Genomic DNA, 17490 nt, shown 5'->3' on the forward strand with positions numbered 1-17490 from the left:
GGGCGAGGAGCGGCGCGCGGGGCACGGCGGGACATGGAGTCCGCCCCGCCGCCCGCGCGAGGCGCCGTTGGGAAACGGCGGGGCCGCGCGCTGCCTCATGGGACTCGTAGTCCGACCGGCCCGCGCCGCCGCCGCCGCCGGTTGCGCGGCGGGAGCCGGGGCAGGGACGCGGGGGCGAGACGTGCACGCAACACCCCCCCCCGCCTCTCTCCCGCAGCCAGCCGCTTCCGTCCCTCGGCTGGTCCCGCAGCTGTGAGAGAGGCGAGAAGGAGCGGGGGGGCTCCGCGGGACTACATCTCCCAGAAGCCCTTGCGGCAGAGCGCCTGGCGCCGCCCGCCCCGCCCCGCCCCGCCCGCCGCGGTGCGCTGTGGGACGGGAGCTCCAAAATGGACAACCCCAGGGATGCGCCAGGTACGCTCGGGCCCGCCGCGCTCCCGCCTCCCTCCCCACCGCCCCCGGCCTGCCGACCGCTCTTCCCGTGCCGCCCTCGGCGCCTCAGCCTGGCCCCGGGCCGCAGCGCGGGGGTGCCGGCGGCGTGCCGGGCTCGGCGGCCTCCTCGCCGCTGCGTGGGCAGCCGCCCGCCCGCGGGGACCCTGGGTGGGGGTGTGTGGGGGGACTGTGGGGGCCGGGGTATCGCCCCCCGCTCGGGGGAGGCCCTGAAGGCCGCGGCGGTAACTGTCGCCTTTATTCCCCAAGGCAAAGCGAGCCGCTGGTTCGGGGTCGCCCAGTCGAAGTCGGCCAAGACCAACGTGAACATCCTTCACCAGGAGGAGCTGATCGCGCAGAAGAAGCGAGAAATCGAGGCCCGGCTGGAGCAGCAGGCGAGGCAGAACTACCTGAGCATCCAGCAGCTGCCTCTGCTGGGAGAGTATGTGGGGTTGGCGGTGCCTTGGGACCGGAGCTTTGCAGGGGGCAGGGGGAAAGCCCCGAGGGAGACTCTGGGATGAGCTTTCCAGTGCTGGGAAGAGGATGCTGAGAAGGAAGAGATTGGTAGCTGGGTGAAGGTTGGAGTAGGGGGCTAATGCTTCAATTGAGCTTGTCAGATTTTTCAGGTAACTGTGTGAATAGGTGTGGAACAGGCTGCCCAGGGAGGGGGTCGAGTCACCGTCCCTGGGTGTGTTTAAAAAACAGGCAGATGAGGTACCTACAGATACAGCTTAGCATAGGACAGGAACAGTTTAGCACAGGACAGGAATGGTTGGACTCGGTCTTAAAGGTCTTTTCCAACCATGTGATGCTGTGTATCTTTAAGGGAGTGTTCCCCTTCCAGCTTCCTGCTTCTTAGCATTCCTCCAGTCTGGACTGCTGAGCGTTAGCACAGATCTCCAGCTGAGCACTGGGGCTTTGGGAAGCAGTGTAGTGTGAGAGGGCAAGGAGAAATCCCACTTCAGTAGAAAGCATGGGTGAATGCTGTGAGCTGAAGGGGTCTCAGGTGTGTCTTCAATGCTGGGGAGAGGGGTTAGTTGTCATTACCATTTGTCTTGCTTTCCATTCGAAATGAATGCACGGGCAGGGGGCTGGGGAGGATGACGTGATGAGCACCATCACCTACTCTTCTTTCTCTACCCAGAGATGATGGCACTGACAACGAAGCCTGTGTTTCCAACAAGTTTGTTAACGATGGCAGTTTCCTCCAGCAGTTTCTCAAGCTGCAGAAGGAAAAGTCAAGTACTGGTAGGTCGACTTCTGAGCAACAGGAGGCCTTCCTTCTCCTGGTGGTACCAGCTTTGTGTGAGCTGCCTCCATGTATGTTCACTTTAGAAACCCTGCTATGAGCTGTTACCAGTAGGAGTAAGTTCTAAAGTGATGGTGAGCCCTTGAAATTCGGACTAAAGTCTTTCTTCACTAGGGAGGTTTGCCCTCTCTTCCTCTGCAGGTGCTGTAACAACAGGCATCTCTCTTGTAGCTTGAATCTCACGTTGTAAAAATCATCCCAGCTTTTGCTCTGTTGTGCAGCTTTTACCACTCAGCATCTTAAACTTACTCTGAAAATAACGGCCTGTCGCAGCTGTCTGAGTTGTTGCTTGTGATGAAAACAGTCAGGATGCCCAGGAGTTATTTTTCCCCTCATTCTTTCCTAAGAAACTCCCCCAAGTTCTGCTAATAACTCTGCAAACTCTTCTGCACCAAACGTGGGGAAGAAACCTTTGCTGTTTGGGAAGCGGCCCGGTCAGGTCCTGAGCAGCATGTTGCACCAAGCCAAGAACTACTCCCATTCCAGACAGAGCCCGGTCGTTAACCGCCTCAGTGTCTTTCAGTCACCAGATGAAGATGAGGAGGAAGATTATGAGCAGTGGTTGGAAATTAAAGGTAAATAACCCCTTGTACTCCGTGGTTTGTTTTGGGGTGCAGGTCTGTACCTCAGAGGTAGGGGTGCAGCGTGGGAGCAGGGTTCCCTCAGTGCTTTCCCCAGCAGAGGGTTATGAGGTGTTTTCCTCACGCTGTGAATTGATGTTCTTGGCACAGTTCCTGCCTGCAGAGCTCTGCACTGTGGGATAGAGCTGCTGGTTGACACCAGCAGACTCCTCCAAAGCCAGCTGCAGCAGAAAAACCTGTTGGGTTTTACTGGTGCAGCCTGAGCTTGGGACAGGACGTGGGTCACTCATCCTATTGTGCCTGGGGAGGCTTGTTTTGTCTCAGGTACCTGGGCAAGTGCTTGACCAGCCTGTGAGAAATAATCTGTAGAGAGGAAACCTCTTCTGTGGCACTGGATTGTTTGCTAATCATATGAATCCTGCTTTTATACTGTTAAAATCTATAGATACCTGAGTTCTCTAGAGTGTATGTAGGTGTGATGCTGGTGTTGGAATTCTAGTTTTTTAAATGATAGAAAGTGAAAAGGCCTCTGCTTGGGTGGGACTGCATAGGGGGAAAGGAATGTTTGTGTTCAAAGAATAAGATTGCATGTAAGGCATGGAGCTGCAGCCAGGCAAACCCCAGAGTTCCTGCCTCTTCTCAAAGTTTCATTAGGAAATCTCACCTCTGTGTCCTGACTGCTTTAAGATAGGAAGCCAGAGACTACTGCAGCACTTACATGGCCAAGTTTCTCTGGGTAATACAGGCTAGGAAGCCAGAAGACAGATTTGCTTAATAATATGATTTTCATGCGTATTAATCAAGTATAAAATGAGATTTGAGTTGCTAAATAAGTCACAGTGAGCTTTGTGTCATCATTTATTTCATTTGTGTTTACAAAACCATGTCTGGCTCTTTCTGGTGGGATTATAAAGGCACAGTCTCAGCCAGTCTGAACTTAAGCATGAAATGCACTATAGGAATGTGAGAAACAGCCACTGGCAGAGCACAGAACCTGAATTTAATGGTCAGGGGTTCAGACCCAGCCTAGATTGGGGTGGGCAGCTCCACTCCTGCATGGTCTTTGTTCAGCACCCTACCCAAAATACTAGACAAATGCCTATGTTTATTGAATATATCCTGCATCAGCTCTGTAGTCACTGCCAGTGCTGGTGGGTTTGTTTCTTGCCAGGAAGCCAAAATACAGTTTCTTGGAGTCTGAGCTCCTCTCCTCTTATCCCTGGTGGGATTCCCTCCAAAGGAGGGTTGGGATGAGCAGATGCTGGTAGGAAGAACTATGTGCTCTGGCTACACAATCTGTCTCCACTCTCTGGGTACAGAGTGTGTCTGGGGAATGGGGATCTGTATCTTCAGTGAGTAATATGGTTAGAAAAACACCCCAAACTCCCCTTCCTCCCCACCGTGTGTGTGGTGTGGAGCAGCGTTGTCAGAAGCAAATTACCCTGCGATTGAAGCTGCACCCTGAACTGTGGTGATCCAAATCTTGGGCTTTTCCTGGTAGGAAAAGTCTAGAGAGAATAGTAGCTCATTCCACAGGGAGTGCAGAGGCTGACAGTAACCTACTGATTGCAATTTGTACAGCTGTGTAAGACTGGATCCCCCATTTCATCCTTTTTCTTCCCGTTCCCCCTTCTACCTTTGTCTGCCGCCGTGGTTCTTAGAAGTAATGTGCCTGTTGCCTGTTTGGTGTGTGAGTTGAACCCCAGTACTGACAGCCTGCTTAAAGTTTTACCCCCAGAGGATGCGGACACCCGACAAGTGGTGGAAAAGCTGGCTAGGTTCGTGGCTGAAGGGGGACCAGAATTAGAGAAGGTTGCTATGGAAGACTACAAGGATAACCCAGCTTTTTCGTAAGTGTGGTGATAACTCCTGTGATCCAAAGCACAGAACACCCTCCCTTTGTAGGGAGGAAACAATCAACCATCAGCCCTGTGTGTGTAGTTCTTGTTTGGTTTAGTTCTGGTGTGATGGGTGTGAGTTTTGTTGTGAAGAATTGCTTTCTAGGAGGGGGAAACTTAAGGCAGGGAGTGAGTGCTGAGCAGGCAGATCAGCTAGAGATAGGGACACAGCCCAAGAAGCCTGGCTGCCTCTACAACATCAGTGGGCAGGGACTGTTTGTCTCCTCTGCCACTGGTAGCTGTGGACAGAGGATTCTCTCCTGTATCAGAAGAGATTTACTTATTTCCCTTCAAGTGGTGGAAAAAGTGTGGGTGGAACTCCTTAGATTAAATCTAAGCGTGTTTATAGATGCTGAAGACTTTTCAATCCTCATTTTAAATGCATTCTGAGTAATTTATCTGTTCTCTGGTTTAGAGCTGTTAGGATCCCAAAGTATCAATGTTTGTGTCTGGTTGATGCTGATGTGTATCTTTTTTTGCCCTTTTTCCCCTCCCATCTTCATCCTAGGTTTTTGCATGATAAGAACAGCAGAGAATTCCTTTACTACAGAAAGAAAGTGGCAGAGATAAGAAAAGAGAACCAAAGTACTCAGGCGCCCTCTTCTCAGAAAGGTAATTAAGGCTGGGAGCTGGAGAATGAGTTGCATGAGTCGAATTTGACTTCTCAGCTGTAACTGCTTGTTATGTCTGCTCTGGCAACAGTTGGAGCAGATACCAGGCTGTCAATGTGCTGCCTCTAAATACAGTTTCAAACTACAAGGAGACAGTGGTCAGATGTCACCACGATGGCACCAGAGTGGCTGTTTCTCCAGCCTGCAGCTCATGTGCTGTACTGTGCTCCATGTTAAGGGGCTCTTGAAAGACTTGCCCCCTCAAAAAAAAATCCTTGGTGAACTAAACCAGTTCTCCACTGTGTGTGTGCTCTGGAAAGGGCTCCAGCCCTGAAAATGTATTCAGGAGGAGTGCTTTTCCTCAGTTGTTCTTGGTTGCTTTGGATACAATCCCCGTTTCTGCTGCTGTTTCCTGACCTGAAGCTTTTGTTTTCTGCTTGGGATGTACATCCTTGCAAGGAAGGTGCTGTGTTTTCAGGTGGGAGAACAGCAGAAGTGGGTGATCTCCCAACAGACAGGTACTGCCTGCAGCCTGGCAGATCCCTGGCTGCTCTGTGTCAGCTTCCTTTGCTGTGGAAAGCAGCACTGGTGCAATTCAGCTGTCATGCTGATGAGTTAACAGCTCAAATCATGGTTTAATAGACTGTGGGCTGAAAGAGCTTGTTATCAGCTAAAGGATACAACAGTTTGGAAGCTAAGCAGTATTATCCATACTTTACAGGTGTGGAATGTTGAAGCAAGGAAAGGTTTTGACTTGTCCATGGCTTATAATCATGTCTTCTGCCTCCTGGTGCTGTGCCAGCACGCTGGAGTACTGGCACTGGTACTGTGCAGGTAGCAAATGTCATATAAGGCTGTCAAGGCTAAATAACATATTTGCCTGGCTCCTTATAAACATCAAATATGCTTGAGATGTTAATGATCAGAGCCTTCTCTGTGCCTGTGGACTAAAACAGCAGTAACCACCTCTTCCAGGTGAGGATTGGCACTGCTCAGTGGAGAATTTCCTCTGTCCTACAGCCCTCCCTAAACCAGCCAGCAGATGTATAGTGACAGTAGGTACAGGTGGGGTTACAGTGCAGTTCTAGTTTGCCACTTTTGTTCTTAAGCCTTCCCATGGCTCCTGGGGATGTCAGTGGCAAAGTCTTTAACTAAACTAAGTGCAAGCACTGAGATGTAACCCTGTGGAGGGGCTGCACGAGGAAGGAACAGGCTTCCTCTGCAGCACAGAGAAACAGGTGTCTGTCTTTGAAGAGGAAAGCAGGATTGTCCCTTAATCTGCTCTTCTCTAGCTCCTGGCACAGGAGAGGGCACTCCTCTGTGTGTGTGGGGGGCACTCCTCTGGGGGCACAGTTCTTGTACAACCTGTTGCAGTACCATGTTTTTGTGATGTGAACTCTATGACTGTTTGTGTGTAATGTGTCTGAAAATTAAACTCCACCTTTTGCCCTTATTCTGCTCTTGGGGTTCTTAGAACAGATAGGCTTTGACTGTTGCTTGTGTGAGTTGGGCCCAGTACTGACAGCCTGCTTAAAGTTTCACCCCCAGACGACGAAGAGACAAAGAACTCTGCAGAGAAACTGGCCAGGTTCATAGCAGACGGGGGTCCCGAGGTGGAAGCAATTGCCATGCAGAACAACAGAGAGAACCATGCTTTCAGGTAAAGGGAGAAGCCTGAGTGTGATGTGGGGGGGTCTTAGTGGGGGGTGGTTTAAGGGGAAATAACAGACAAACTTGTGATGGGCCTGAAGTTGCAAGGACAGTGCACTTTCCTAACTGTGAGAGTTGTATGTGCTCAAGTTCAGGAGTTTAAAATGAGGGGTGGAGAGAGAGAAATCAATCTGCTTTCCCCAAATTTGATGACTTCCACCCCTTCTCACTTCACTTCCCTTGCAATGTGCTAGTGTAACTCTAACCCTCAGGCTTTTCCCTGTAGCTGTGTGTTGGTGTGGGGACCCCATCCACCACTCATACCGCTGCTGTCCAATTAACTTCCCAGGTTGCTCTTTACGTGGTGCCTCCACTAACACCCAGGCAGCACTCCTTCTCCATCAGGTTCCCTTTGGAGCATCTTTTTCAGCCTTTCAGCTGCGAATTGTTCTCTTCAGCACTGGCTGACAGCTGTTTAATGCTTCCCTCTGGTCTCATCTCTGTTGTATTTTCCTGTTCTTACAAACACTTTGCTGTGCTCTCTGGAAGCGACTCAGGGCTCCATGAGCCTTGTTTTGTTGCTGATGTTGTGGCATTTTATTGGCTGCCTTCTGGCCCTCCAGAGTGCTCCCCTCATGCTGTGAATTGCATTAAGCAGATGTGCTAATACCTGAGCTGTTTCATTATTTACCTAAAACACTGCTCTGATCCCACCTGAACACGGTCGAGTCAAACATCACCTCCCCTGTTAGGACTTCATCAGGTTTGCCATAGGGATGGGCCCCATCCTGCCCTCTGCCTGCTCCTGCAGCAATCCTTGGTGCTGTCATTCAGGTGAAGGGATGCAGGACCACACTTAGGGAATTGTCAGAGAGCTGTTGGTGTTTGCCTGTGCGTGTCGTGCGGTGGTAGATGGGAGAGGCCTGTCATCTCTTGTGTCTTCTGGTGGGAGCAGGCACTATCCTGAGGAGAGGTTGCATCAATTATTAAACTGGTCCTCTAAAAATGGAAGATGGTAGAGGAGTTAGGAATAGACACGTGTTCTCTGTGAAGTACTTAAACTGGAGTGAACTCAAAAAGATACCATATTTGTAGCAAGTGTGACTCTATTGGGTTTTTTTTTTTTAATTATTTTTATTTTTCTGAGTAGCTGCTAGATTGAGGAGTGTTCATGTTCTTCCCACAGAGACTGAGGAGATTTATTTTACCCAAAAGGTCAGAGATGCCTATTTCTGGAAGGGGTAACAGCTAAAGCGATGGGCTTTTTTGTGTGAGTGTGAGGGAACAGAAGGAGGAGTCATGGTGTAATTAAGCAGCCTGGTAATGTCAACACTTCTAGCTTGAATAGAGAACTTGGGAGCAGTTTCTTTAGGCAGTGGTGTAGTGTTCCCACTGGTAAGACCCCCAATGTTTGTTTTCTGAAGCCTGACATGTTGTGGAGCCCTTGCAGTGTTCTGGAAGGCAGGTGAATCCTGGGGGAGGACCTGAAGTTTCCACCAACCTACTGCCAGCCTTTTTAGTGCTGGGTGTTTGTTTGGCAACAGAAAACAGCTGGGGTTTGCTTAGGAGTGGGAAATAAGCTTCCTGATCCCCAGGCTCGCAGTATACCTTGCCAGAGTGAGCCCTGCACTGCATCCGCATGCACACAGGATGGTGCTGGAGAGCAAGGACGTGTGTGGGAAGGCTGCATGTGGGAGAGCATTGCGGGGACAGAACCCTGCTGTGTCCAACCCCCATACAAGCCTTCCATCTCAACTTTCCTTCTCTCTTTGGTGTGTTTTTCTCTCTGTAGGTTTTTGTACGAGCCAAACAGCAAAGGCTACAAGTATTACCGGCAGAAACTAGAGGAGTTCCGTAAGGCCAAGGCCAGCACGGGCTGTGCCCCCCTGCCCGGAGAGCCCAGCCTGAAAAGGAAGACCAGTCCCGAGGCGTCTCCATCACCCTTGTGCTCACCGTCTTTGCCCTCACCTTTGCCCTTGCCCATGGCTGTTCCCCCACCCTTATCCTCACTTTTGCCCTTGCCTGTGCCCTTGCCCGTGCCCTTGCCTCTGCCCCTGCCCTCCCCCCTGCCCTCTCCTTCACCATCATCCTCTACCGCGACGCCGGATCAGGCAGCTGCCCCCACAGCCCCTGCTGCCAGCACGACGAAGAAGAAGCGGAAGAGCAGGTGGGGGCCAGAGGAGGACAAGGTTGAATTGCCTCTCCCACAGCTTGTCCAACAGCTGGACTCACCCTCCCCTCTTTCAGGTTAGTGGGTCTGTACTCTGTGGTGAATAATTGTTTCCTGGAGAGTCTGTTCTGCCTCAGCCCAGCTGGCTTTGTAAACAGAAAGCCCAGCGAGTCTATCTCTTGTTGTCATCTCCTTGGTTGCCAGCCCCTATCTCTCAGCTAGGTCTAGCAGCTAACTCTCCCCTGTGTGGAAACCCAGATAAACCACTTTATCTCCTGGACACCAGGGATTGGATCTTATCTATGTGTAAAACCCTGCTGTGCCATAGCTCATTACAGCCTCAGCCTCTACACTATTTAGGGCTATTTCACTTCAGGAAGAGAGTCTGTCAGAAAACAAATATCAAAGGCTGAACTGTGCTTATTCCCCACGGTGGGATAAAAATCCCTGGGCAGCACTTCCATCTCTCTCTCTAACTGATCAGAAGGCTAAAAGGGAATAGCTGTTCCCCAAGTGCTGGCCAGACACAAGTATAACTTCCAGTTCAATATATACCCATTTCAGTTCATTTGATTGCAGACAGGGTTTGCAGTCCTTCTCCAGCCTTGAGGCTCCTGCTCCTTCCCCTACCAGGTTCATCCAGGATGGGGGTGCAGCTCTCCTGGGGTTCAGGGAGATGATTCTTCTAGTCAAGGCCCTTGTAGGGAGCTGAACTCGGGTGGCCTATCTGTGCATGTGCAGAGAGGCAATTAGCCAGGCAGTTAGAGATGCATACAGAGTCACTCAGGGACAACAGGTGAATGCAGACATTGGAGATGACATGTTTGAATCCTTTGCCCAATTAGTGGTATGGGGGAAAGGATGTGAAAAGGAGAAAGAGGAGACCTAAGATTAAGCAGTTGGCATTGGCAAACTGAGAAAATGAATAGCATGAGGTTGGAGTCACAGGAACAGTGAGAAGTACCTGTCTCAGGGAGGACTTTTCCAAGAAGAAACAGCAGAACAGATGAAGTGGGAACTATCAGAACAAGTGTTAGAAAACAGGCTATAATTTCCTGAGTTGCAGGGTGAGACCACAGATCACTTTCAGCAGTTGGTCAGCCTGTACAATTGGTTGTTCCAGCAAGTCAGTGGGTCTTCTGCTTCCCCTGGGTCTGAGGAGATAATTGCTCAGCCTGTTAATAGCTGGGATTGTTCAGCTGGGTAAGAGGTGGGGTTGGCTCTGTGTGCTGTGGTGCCTGTTGATTGTGCTGAGGTCTGGAAGGAAGGATTCTGTCTCCTAATCCAGCACTCCAAATGTAGATGAAGAGAAGTTCCTGTGTAATTCTGCCTTCTGATCACAGCTCTATGCAGAAGTCTTGGCTGTACATCTCTCATGTACAGGACAAGGTGCCAGCCTGGATGGCTTCTTCATTTGACCTTGAGTTGCTGCTCAAGGCAGAAGTCAGAGGCAAAACTCCTGATTTTCTGCCTCTAGAGTAATTTTTTCTCTCAGCCAGTAATGAAGCTTCAATGATGAAGCTGGGCAGGCGCTATCAAAACAAGCATCAAATTCCATCTTAATACCTCCTGCTGCAGTGGAGGGCTGCAAGGGTATCCGTGTGCTCATTCCAGCGTGCTTCCTGCTGAAATCTCCCCTGGCTCTTTTAGCCTCCCCTTAATTAGACAGGGACATGCTCGTTGTGCTGGGGCTGCTTTCTGCAGGGCTTTGTGTCATGTAGAAGAAAAGGACAGCAAACAATTTGCCAGGCATAACAAATCAACCGTTAATGTGCTGTTAATGCTCTGCAGGGGGAAGGGTTGGTTTTTATCGGTTCAGATGGACTAATCCCTTTTTAGAATTAACATCTTCAACCTGACAGGTGAAGGGAATTTAAATGACACCCCTGGTCTTGTGGAAGGTTAGAGTTGCTTTGGTACCTAAATATTTATGCCTTAGTCCTTTATCCTTAGCAATTGTTTTGGACTTAGTGGAGGACTGTTAGAATTCTTTTCCTATCGACTCTCAGTCATAAATCAGCAGCATGGAGAGGAGAAAGTAGAGCCCTTTTGGACAGAAACAAGGCTCCTCCTAAAGGTGTCGATACTGAGATGCTTGACTGCATACGCTCTGCAGGGACTGGTGCAGCTGGAAGGCTGATCAGAGATCCTGTGATTAGTGAACTCTGGACTAATGGGAAATTACAGGCTGTCATTAGAGTTTTCTGAAACTTAATATCAGGTTGGTTTGGGTCTGATTCGTTCTAATTGAGTAAGATCTTCAGGCTGTGAAGCCAAAACTCAGCCCTCCTGTGTTGGGATTTCTCTGTGTCCTTAAAGGACACGTGCTTCTCTTCGGGTCTGTGGGAGAGGGATGAACCTTCAGGTAGGCTTCTGCCAGTGCTGCAGATAGACTGCACCATTAACCCTGTAGGCAAAGCTGATGTCATTCAAGGGGAAAAAAAACCTTATTTCTCCCAGGTCTGGGGTGCAGGAGGCTGGGAAGCAGCTTCTTATCGCTCACTCAGCGTTCGCCCAGTGTAAGGAACTTACAGCCCTTTTCCATTTCTATGCAAATACATTGATCTTATTTATGAATAGACTTTCCTATCTTCAGATGTGGACTTTGAGGTGGAGCTGTGCTTTTTCTTCAGTCAACTTTCCCTGTACTGTAATACTTTGGGCCAAGACTACACAAACATCCCCCCTGAGCTAAATTTCTGCAGTGACTCTTTCAGCAGCATCTCAGCATAAAGCCTGCAAGGTACCAGGGCAGTCAGACAAGCCAGATGTAGTTTTAGCACAAGGAGGAGCAGTGGCATAGGCTCTCTGGGAAGTAAAAGAAGATGCTAGGCTCTCACCTTTCTCCTTTAAGGTGGTTATATATGCTGGCAAGCCACCAGCTCGTGGGGCCTCTAGAGCCATTGCCTGGCTCTTAGCCTGACTGTTTATGCAATTCAGAATGAAGCCAGAAAAACTCCTGACCTCTGTGAAGGGCAGAGAGTCTTCCTCAGTGCATTCAGAGAAAGCTTTCCCATGCCCTGAGACAGGAGGTGAATCTTTGGCTGGTGCTGAAGTGCCCCAGTCTCATGTAACATTTGGGGCCAGGTTCCTCTTTACATGGGACAGACATCTCAGTGATGTGGAAGTCAGGCTGTTCATCAATAATAGGTTTATTTTTCTATTTGTTGTTCTTTCTGGGGAGCTGAAAGTGTGTCTCCTAGCACTGAGCCCAGCAGAGCACAGCTCCTTGCCTTCCCCCTTGGAAAACCTCTTGCAGTGCTTTACATAACTCCTCCTGCAGAGTTGACTCCCCGGTGCTGGTGCGAATGTGCAGAGGCTGTAGCTGTGCAAGGGAGGGTGGATGTGCTGGTTTGTGCTCTCCTGGAGAGGCTCTGAGTTAAGGAACCCACTTTCTAATCCTGGGCCTAAAGCATGTGGGAAAGGAGGGGAGATAAGAGTGCTCAGATCAATTGTCCTGAGCTCAAGTAAGAGGAAGGGAGAAGACGACCCCTGGGGCCTAATTAGCATGCTGTGTAGACATTTGGTGTCATGAACAATGATCCTATTATTATAGGGCTTCATAATTAATAGATAATGAATAATTAATGCAGCATCATTTAACTGTAGTCTGGTCTTAGATTCAGATGGAGGTTTTTGCTGTCATTAAGAAGAAATCCTTTTCCTTGTGCTGAAAAATGCAGCATGTTTTCAAGTGTGGTTGTGCTTTAATCCCTTAAATATTGAACTGTTGGGTTCTTGGCTCTGAAGCTTAGCTGCTTTGGGGGGGACCAGCCAGCCCTGCTAGATATATAGGAACCAAGTTTTTTTGCAGCCCCAGCAGTGTTTCTGTTACCCTCTTGTGTGCTGTAGCAATTACAAACAGGCTTCCTGGTTGGGTTGGGTTTTTTTTCCCTCTCTTGTTCCTTTGACTTGCCCTTTGAACTCAGAGTGCTGTCTGGTCTTTTTAAATCAGGAGGTGCCCTGCCCAGATAATGTTAATATCTAATTTCAGGGCTTATCTGATCCAACAGCAAAACTCCTTCCAAAGGAGAAGCTTCCAAAAGGGGATGCTGTGGAAGAAGGAGGATGCAGCAATGGGATTGTCAGGCAGAAATGCCCCCTCTTTGAAAGCAGGGACAGCATCCCTGGCAGTGCTGCTCTTGAGCCAGGAGATTAGAAACTAAAATCTCCTTGGGGAACAGCAACTTCCAAAAGCAGTGTGATGCTCGTGCCTTTATTCTACCGTGGTCATTTGCTTTTCATTCTGAATGAAGTGCTCAGCAGCTCTTACATGCCCAGATTGGACAATATGCTGACAGGCTGCGTGACTCAACTCTGGATAATTAAGTATCACTCCTTGCAGTGGCTGGGGTTCATGAGAGAGCCTTATGAGGAGAATTAATCTTAAGGACTGATTTCTTTAGAGTGCAGTGTAGCAGCTTGGCATGCAGTGTGACCTCAGAGGGTGTGAGACAGTTGGTGAGTCCACGATACAGGCAGAGCTTTGGGCTGGGCTGAGGGAATGCTCCGAGCTTCCTGGCCAAGGAGCTGCAACTCACTGGTTTTCCAGCCTACCTGGTTCCCAAGTCCTACCATGCTGGAAACCATGAAATAAGTGTCAAACTGCATGTGGGGATCTTGAGATTTACTTTCACTGGTATCAACAGCTGTCCAGAAATGTTTGAAAGTCTTTTAACCTGTGCTTGTTACAGTTCAGGACCTGAAGGGTCTTGGTTATGAAAAAGGGAAACCAGTCGGTTTGGTGGGTGTGACAGAGCTCTCTGAAGCCCAGAAGAAACAGCTGAAGGAGCAGCAGGAGGTAATGCCCTGGAATAATTCCTAAATTCATTTGTCTACCAGCATATTGCAGTGCAGTGTGGCTGGGTTAGATGGGAAAGTGGAGGTGGAGATAGCAAAGAAACTCTCCCAGTGGCCCACAAATTAATCTCTAGGATTTGTGCTGAGTGTGTGTGGTGCTGCCTCAGCAGAAATACTAGAGGACTTTGGGGAATACGAATTAAGCCAGCCAATTGCTGTCCTACCAAACTAAAACCCCAAATCTATAAGGTCTGTCGTGTCACATCTGCAGCTGGCTGTGGATCACTTCAGCGGGTGGGCAGGAGGTGAGTGGGTACTCAGAGGCTTCAGGGGCCACGAGCGCAGGACTGGCTCTTGCCAGGAGGTGAGGATGGGAGTTTAAGCTGTGATCAGGTGGCAGCAGTGCTCAGTGTGAATATCAGGGTGCCTCTGTTAGTGGAACCAGTGCATAATGCTCCTGTTTGATGTGAGAAACAAGTCGGTGGGATGAAGCAGCAGCGCTGCCCCTTGGGATTTGTAGCTGTCATACCCCGTGCGGCAGCGGGCGCGGGCTCTGCCGCAGAGCTCTGCCTGCCTCTGCCAGGCTCTGCTGCCTGCTGATGGGTGGTCTGACTGGGTGCACCACTGCATCTCTTCCCCCAGATGCAGCAGATGTACGATATGATCATGAAGCACAAGCGAGCCATGCAGGAGATGCAGATGATGTGGGAAAAGGCGATTCAGCAGCACCAGCACGGCTACGACAGCGACGAAGAGGTGGACAGTGAGCTGGGGACGTGGGAGCACCAGCTTCGGCGCATGGAGATGGACAAGACACGAGGTGAGGGACACAAGCCTGGCCCCAGGGCTGTGCAGAGGCCTTATCTGCACATCTGAGACTGAGAGGTTGGTGTGGGAGTCACAGGGCTGCTTCTCCCTGGTCCTTGCTATGGCTTCCCTGCCTGGGGAGTGGATATAATAACGTCTGTTCCCGTGAGGCTTCACGCTTCACAAACCCTCTGAAGTTCTGAGGCAAAGAGCTGCCTCACTGCTGTTCTCTCTCCTCTGTGTCTTGGCAGAGTGGGCTGAGCAGCTGACCCAGATGGGCAGAGGGAAACATTTCATCGGAGACTTCCTGCCCCCTGACGAGCTGGAGAAGTTCATGGAGACGTTCAAGGCGCTGAAGGTGAACTGGCAGAGGCTTCACAGGGTGGTGGCAGTGCTTCAGGCCTGTCCCTGGCAGTGAGGGAAAGATCTTGAGCCTGCACAGCCCTTTCTCACTGCAGTTAGCTGCCTTGCAGCCCCGAGGTACTTCTGCCCTTGCACTGGGGGCCCTCTTACTTCTGGAGGAAACAAGGGGATAGTTTTTTGCTCTTTGCAGAGAAAGAGGCGTAGCAAGTTGAGAGAACAGACTATGGAGACAGTGTTTGGGGGTTAGTTGAAGTTGCAGACAAGGCTGTCTGCCCACCGTTTGTCTGCCATTCCTGTTTCTGATAAGTGGCTGTTGCCAAGCAAAGAAAATTTGAATTTTTATCCAGATGATTGCAGTAAAGTGAAAATATAAAGCCTACAAAAAAGCTTATGCAAAGCACTTTGATACCTGCCAATTCTTCCTAGACCACAGACCTCCTTGATGCTGGCGCATCCCTCGGCATGTTGTTGTGCAGCCAGCGTGGGGTCTGACGTTCCCTGGAGATCCTGGCTTGAATAAGAACTCTATCTGAAGCCTGATCCACTGAGCAACTTTAAATTCAGGAGCTAAATATTTTTCAGCTTAATCTCCAAGTAGCATTCCCTGCTTCCTGCAGATTATGTCACGGGGCTGTGCAGTGCTTTATCATTCACCTGTTTTCTTCTCCGTGGTGGTGTGGAACTGGAATCACAAGAAATAGTGCAGGTTCTTGCTTGCCAGAACCATCCTGAGTAGCTGAAGCTGTTTTTTCCCTTCCTCTGACCCACAAAGATAAGCTATATATAAAATATATATATATAAAAACATAACCAGCACTACCTCTTGTGTCTCTGCAGGAAGGACGTGAGCCCGATTACTCTGAATACAAAGAGTTCAAGCTAACTGTGGAAAACATAGGCTATCAAATGCTAATGAAGATGGGCTGGAAGGAAGGCGAGGGACTTGGCTCGGATGGACAGGGGATTAAAAACCCAGTCAGCAAGTAAGCAGAGTTCTTCTTCTATTGATTTAGTCCATTCCTCTTGGGTCGGTAATTGATGCTCCTACCCCAGCGCGCTGGAAGCAGCTGCAGTGAATGTGAGTGTAATTCATCACTTGAACAGAGTGTGGAATCCTTGCAGCCACAGAGAAAAATCGTTTCAGATTTCTTTGGGGTTCCCTCCCCCAAAAACCTGGGTTTGTTGCTTTATCTCAGGCAGGAGGTATGATCTGAGCTAAGAGTGTTTTGCTTCCCATCTCAGTCAGCATAGCACGTTCTTCCCAGAGGTGCCTCCTCCTTCCATCTATAAAATGAGGAGAATGCCTGTCTGCACCTCACCTCTCCCAGGGCGTGTGAGGGTTAAGGCACATCTTTAAAGTCCTTCATTTATTTATGTATCAAAGAATGTGCCTTTTGCATCTGAGTGCCACTGGCCCCTGCTGCACCGTGGCTGGAAGGTGACAACCAGCATCTGCTGTCTCTGGCACAGCGATGGGAAGATGCTCTGTGTGTGTGTGATCATGCACTTGTCCTGACGTCACTCTTCAGCACAGAAGCTTCCTGATTTGATCACACTTTGTATATAATATAATAAAGCTTTATGAGAGTTCTATCCAAAAATAGATGAGCATCTCTCTTTAGGTGCATCATCTGTTGGGAACATATGCTGAACTTCAAACCCAAATACTGGGGATACGAAACACTCCAAATTGGTTTTTAGCACAAGACCCTTTGAGCAACAAGAGCTGTTTGTTTACTGCTCAATGGAAAGAATCTCTACCAAGCATTTGTCTTTTGCAAGAAGAACTCTGGCAACACACGTGTTGGTTCAGAGCAGCCCTGTGATAAGAGATGGCTGCAGTCAAAGCACAAAGAAGGAAGGCAGTGCCTGTCCATCGCAGGCTCGAATGAGGGTTGTGCTGTGCTTGGGCTCTACCATCTCTGCTCATCTTGGCGTGCATAGGAATGTGCTGCTGTGGACAGGAAGGAATTGCCTGTTGTGGAGTGAAGGAGTGGGAGGCAGGCACCTTGTGAAGGGCTCTGCATGCCCCCAGTGCAGTACAAATCAGCTCCTTCGGTCGCCAAGGGTTAATCTGGTCAGAGCAGCATCCAGTAGGGAGGTGCCCAAATCACAGGTGCTTGTGGTGAGGAGGGAGGGGATGTCACCTCTGCTGACCTCAGCCTCTTCCCTCTTCCTGAACAGGGGAACTACAGCTGTGGATGGAGCTGGTTTTGGCATCGATCGCCCTGCTGAGCTGACCAAGGAGGACGATGAGTACGAAGCATTCCGGAAACGAATGATGCTCGCCTACCGCTTCCGACCAAACCCACTGGTAAGGTGGTCCTGAAACCAGACCCCAACCAAACTACCCCTCCCAAAACATCACAGACACGTGGCTGCTTCGTGGCTTAGTTTGAGTTACTGCTTTCCTGGGTCCAAAAGGCTTGAAAGCTTGTGTTTGCCTCGTTCTGTTCAGCCTGCCAGCTCACCTAGAGAGCTTTGCTTGGAGCTTTTGATGGGGGAAACCTCAGGTTTTGCTGTCAGAAGTGTCACGTTTCAGTGGCTTTTTCAGATAATTAAGCTCAGATGCTCATTGTTCTGTGAAGACAGCAATTTTGATTAATTTTCTCTTGTTACTCCCCACAGAACAATCCACGACGACCTTACTACTGAGACTGTTTTTGGGACGATGTCTTTTCAAAACAAGTGTAATTTTACTGTGAAATGTTATGAAACTGCATTATCATTCTCCTGTTTGCTAACATTGTAAAACTTCCTGGAGTCACAAAACCATCTCTCACCCAGAAGAAAGGGCATGACAACCGTGTTGTCACGAGGCCTGGGTGGGATTTGGAGGAGAACAGAGCGGGTGAGGGCAGAGATCCCCACGCAG

The 17490-nt window shown here is 49.7% G+C and overlaps 1 protein-coding gene across 1 annotated transcript; it reads left to right on the forward strand.

The window, feature by feature from the left end:
- Positions 1 to 386: 386 nt before the first annotated feature.
- Positions 387 to 17345, forward strand: SUGP1 (SURP and G-patch domain containing 1; the record flags this gene model as incomplete). The annotated part of the gene is made up of 14 exons (XM_084276390.1): positions 387 to 411; positions 697 to 868; positions 1571 to 1674; positions 2083 to 2310; positions 4043 to 4166; positions 4723 to 4826; positions 6362 to 6485; positions 8268 to 8722; positions 13340 to 13446; positions 14088 to 14265; positions 14504 to 14610; positions 15453 to 15598; positions 16800 to 16929; positions 17244 to 17345. The coding sequence occupies 14 exons, from the start codon at positions 387 to 389 to the stop codon at positions 17268 to 17270; spliced, it is 2031 nt and encodes a 676-aa protein (XP_084132516.1). The 3' UTR covers positions 17271 to 17345.
- Positions 17346 to 17490: the final 145 nt, after the last annotated feature.

This window comes from Gallinula chloropus, assembly GCF_964237585.1.
Source record: "Gallinula chloropus genome assembly, chromosome: 28".
NCBI lineage: Eukaryota > Metazoa > Chordata > Aves > Gruiformes > Rallidae > Gallinula > Gallinula chloropus.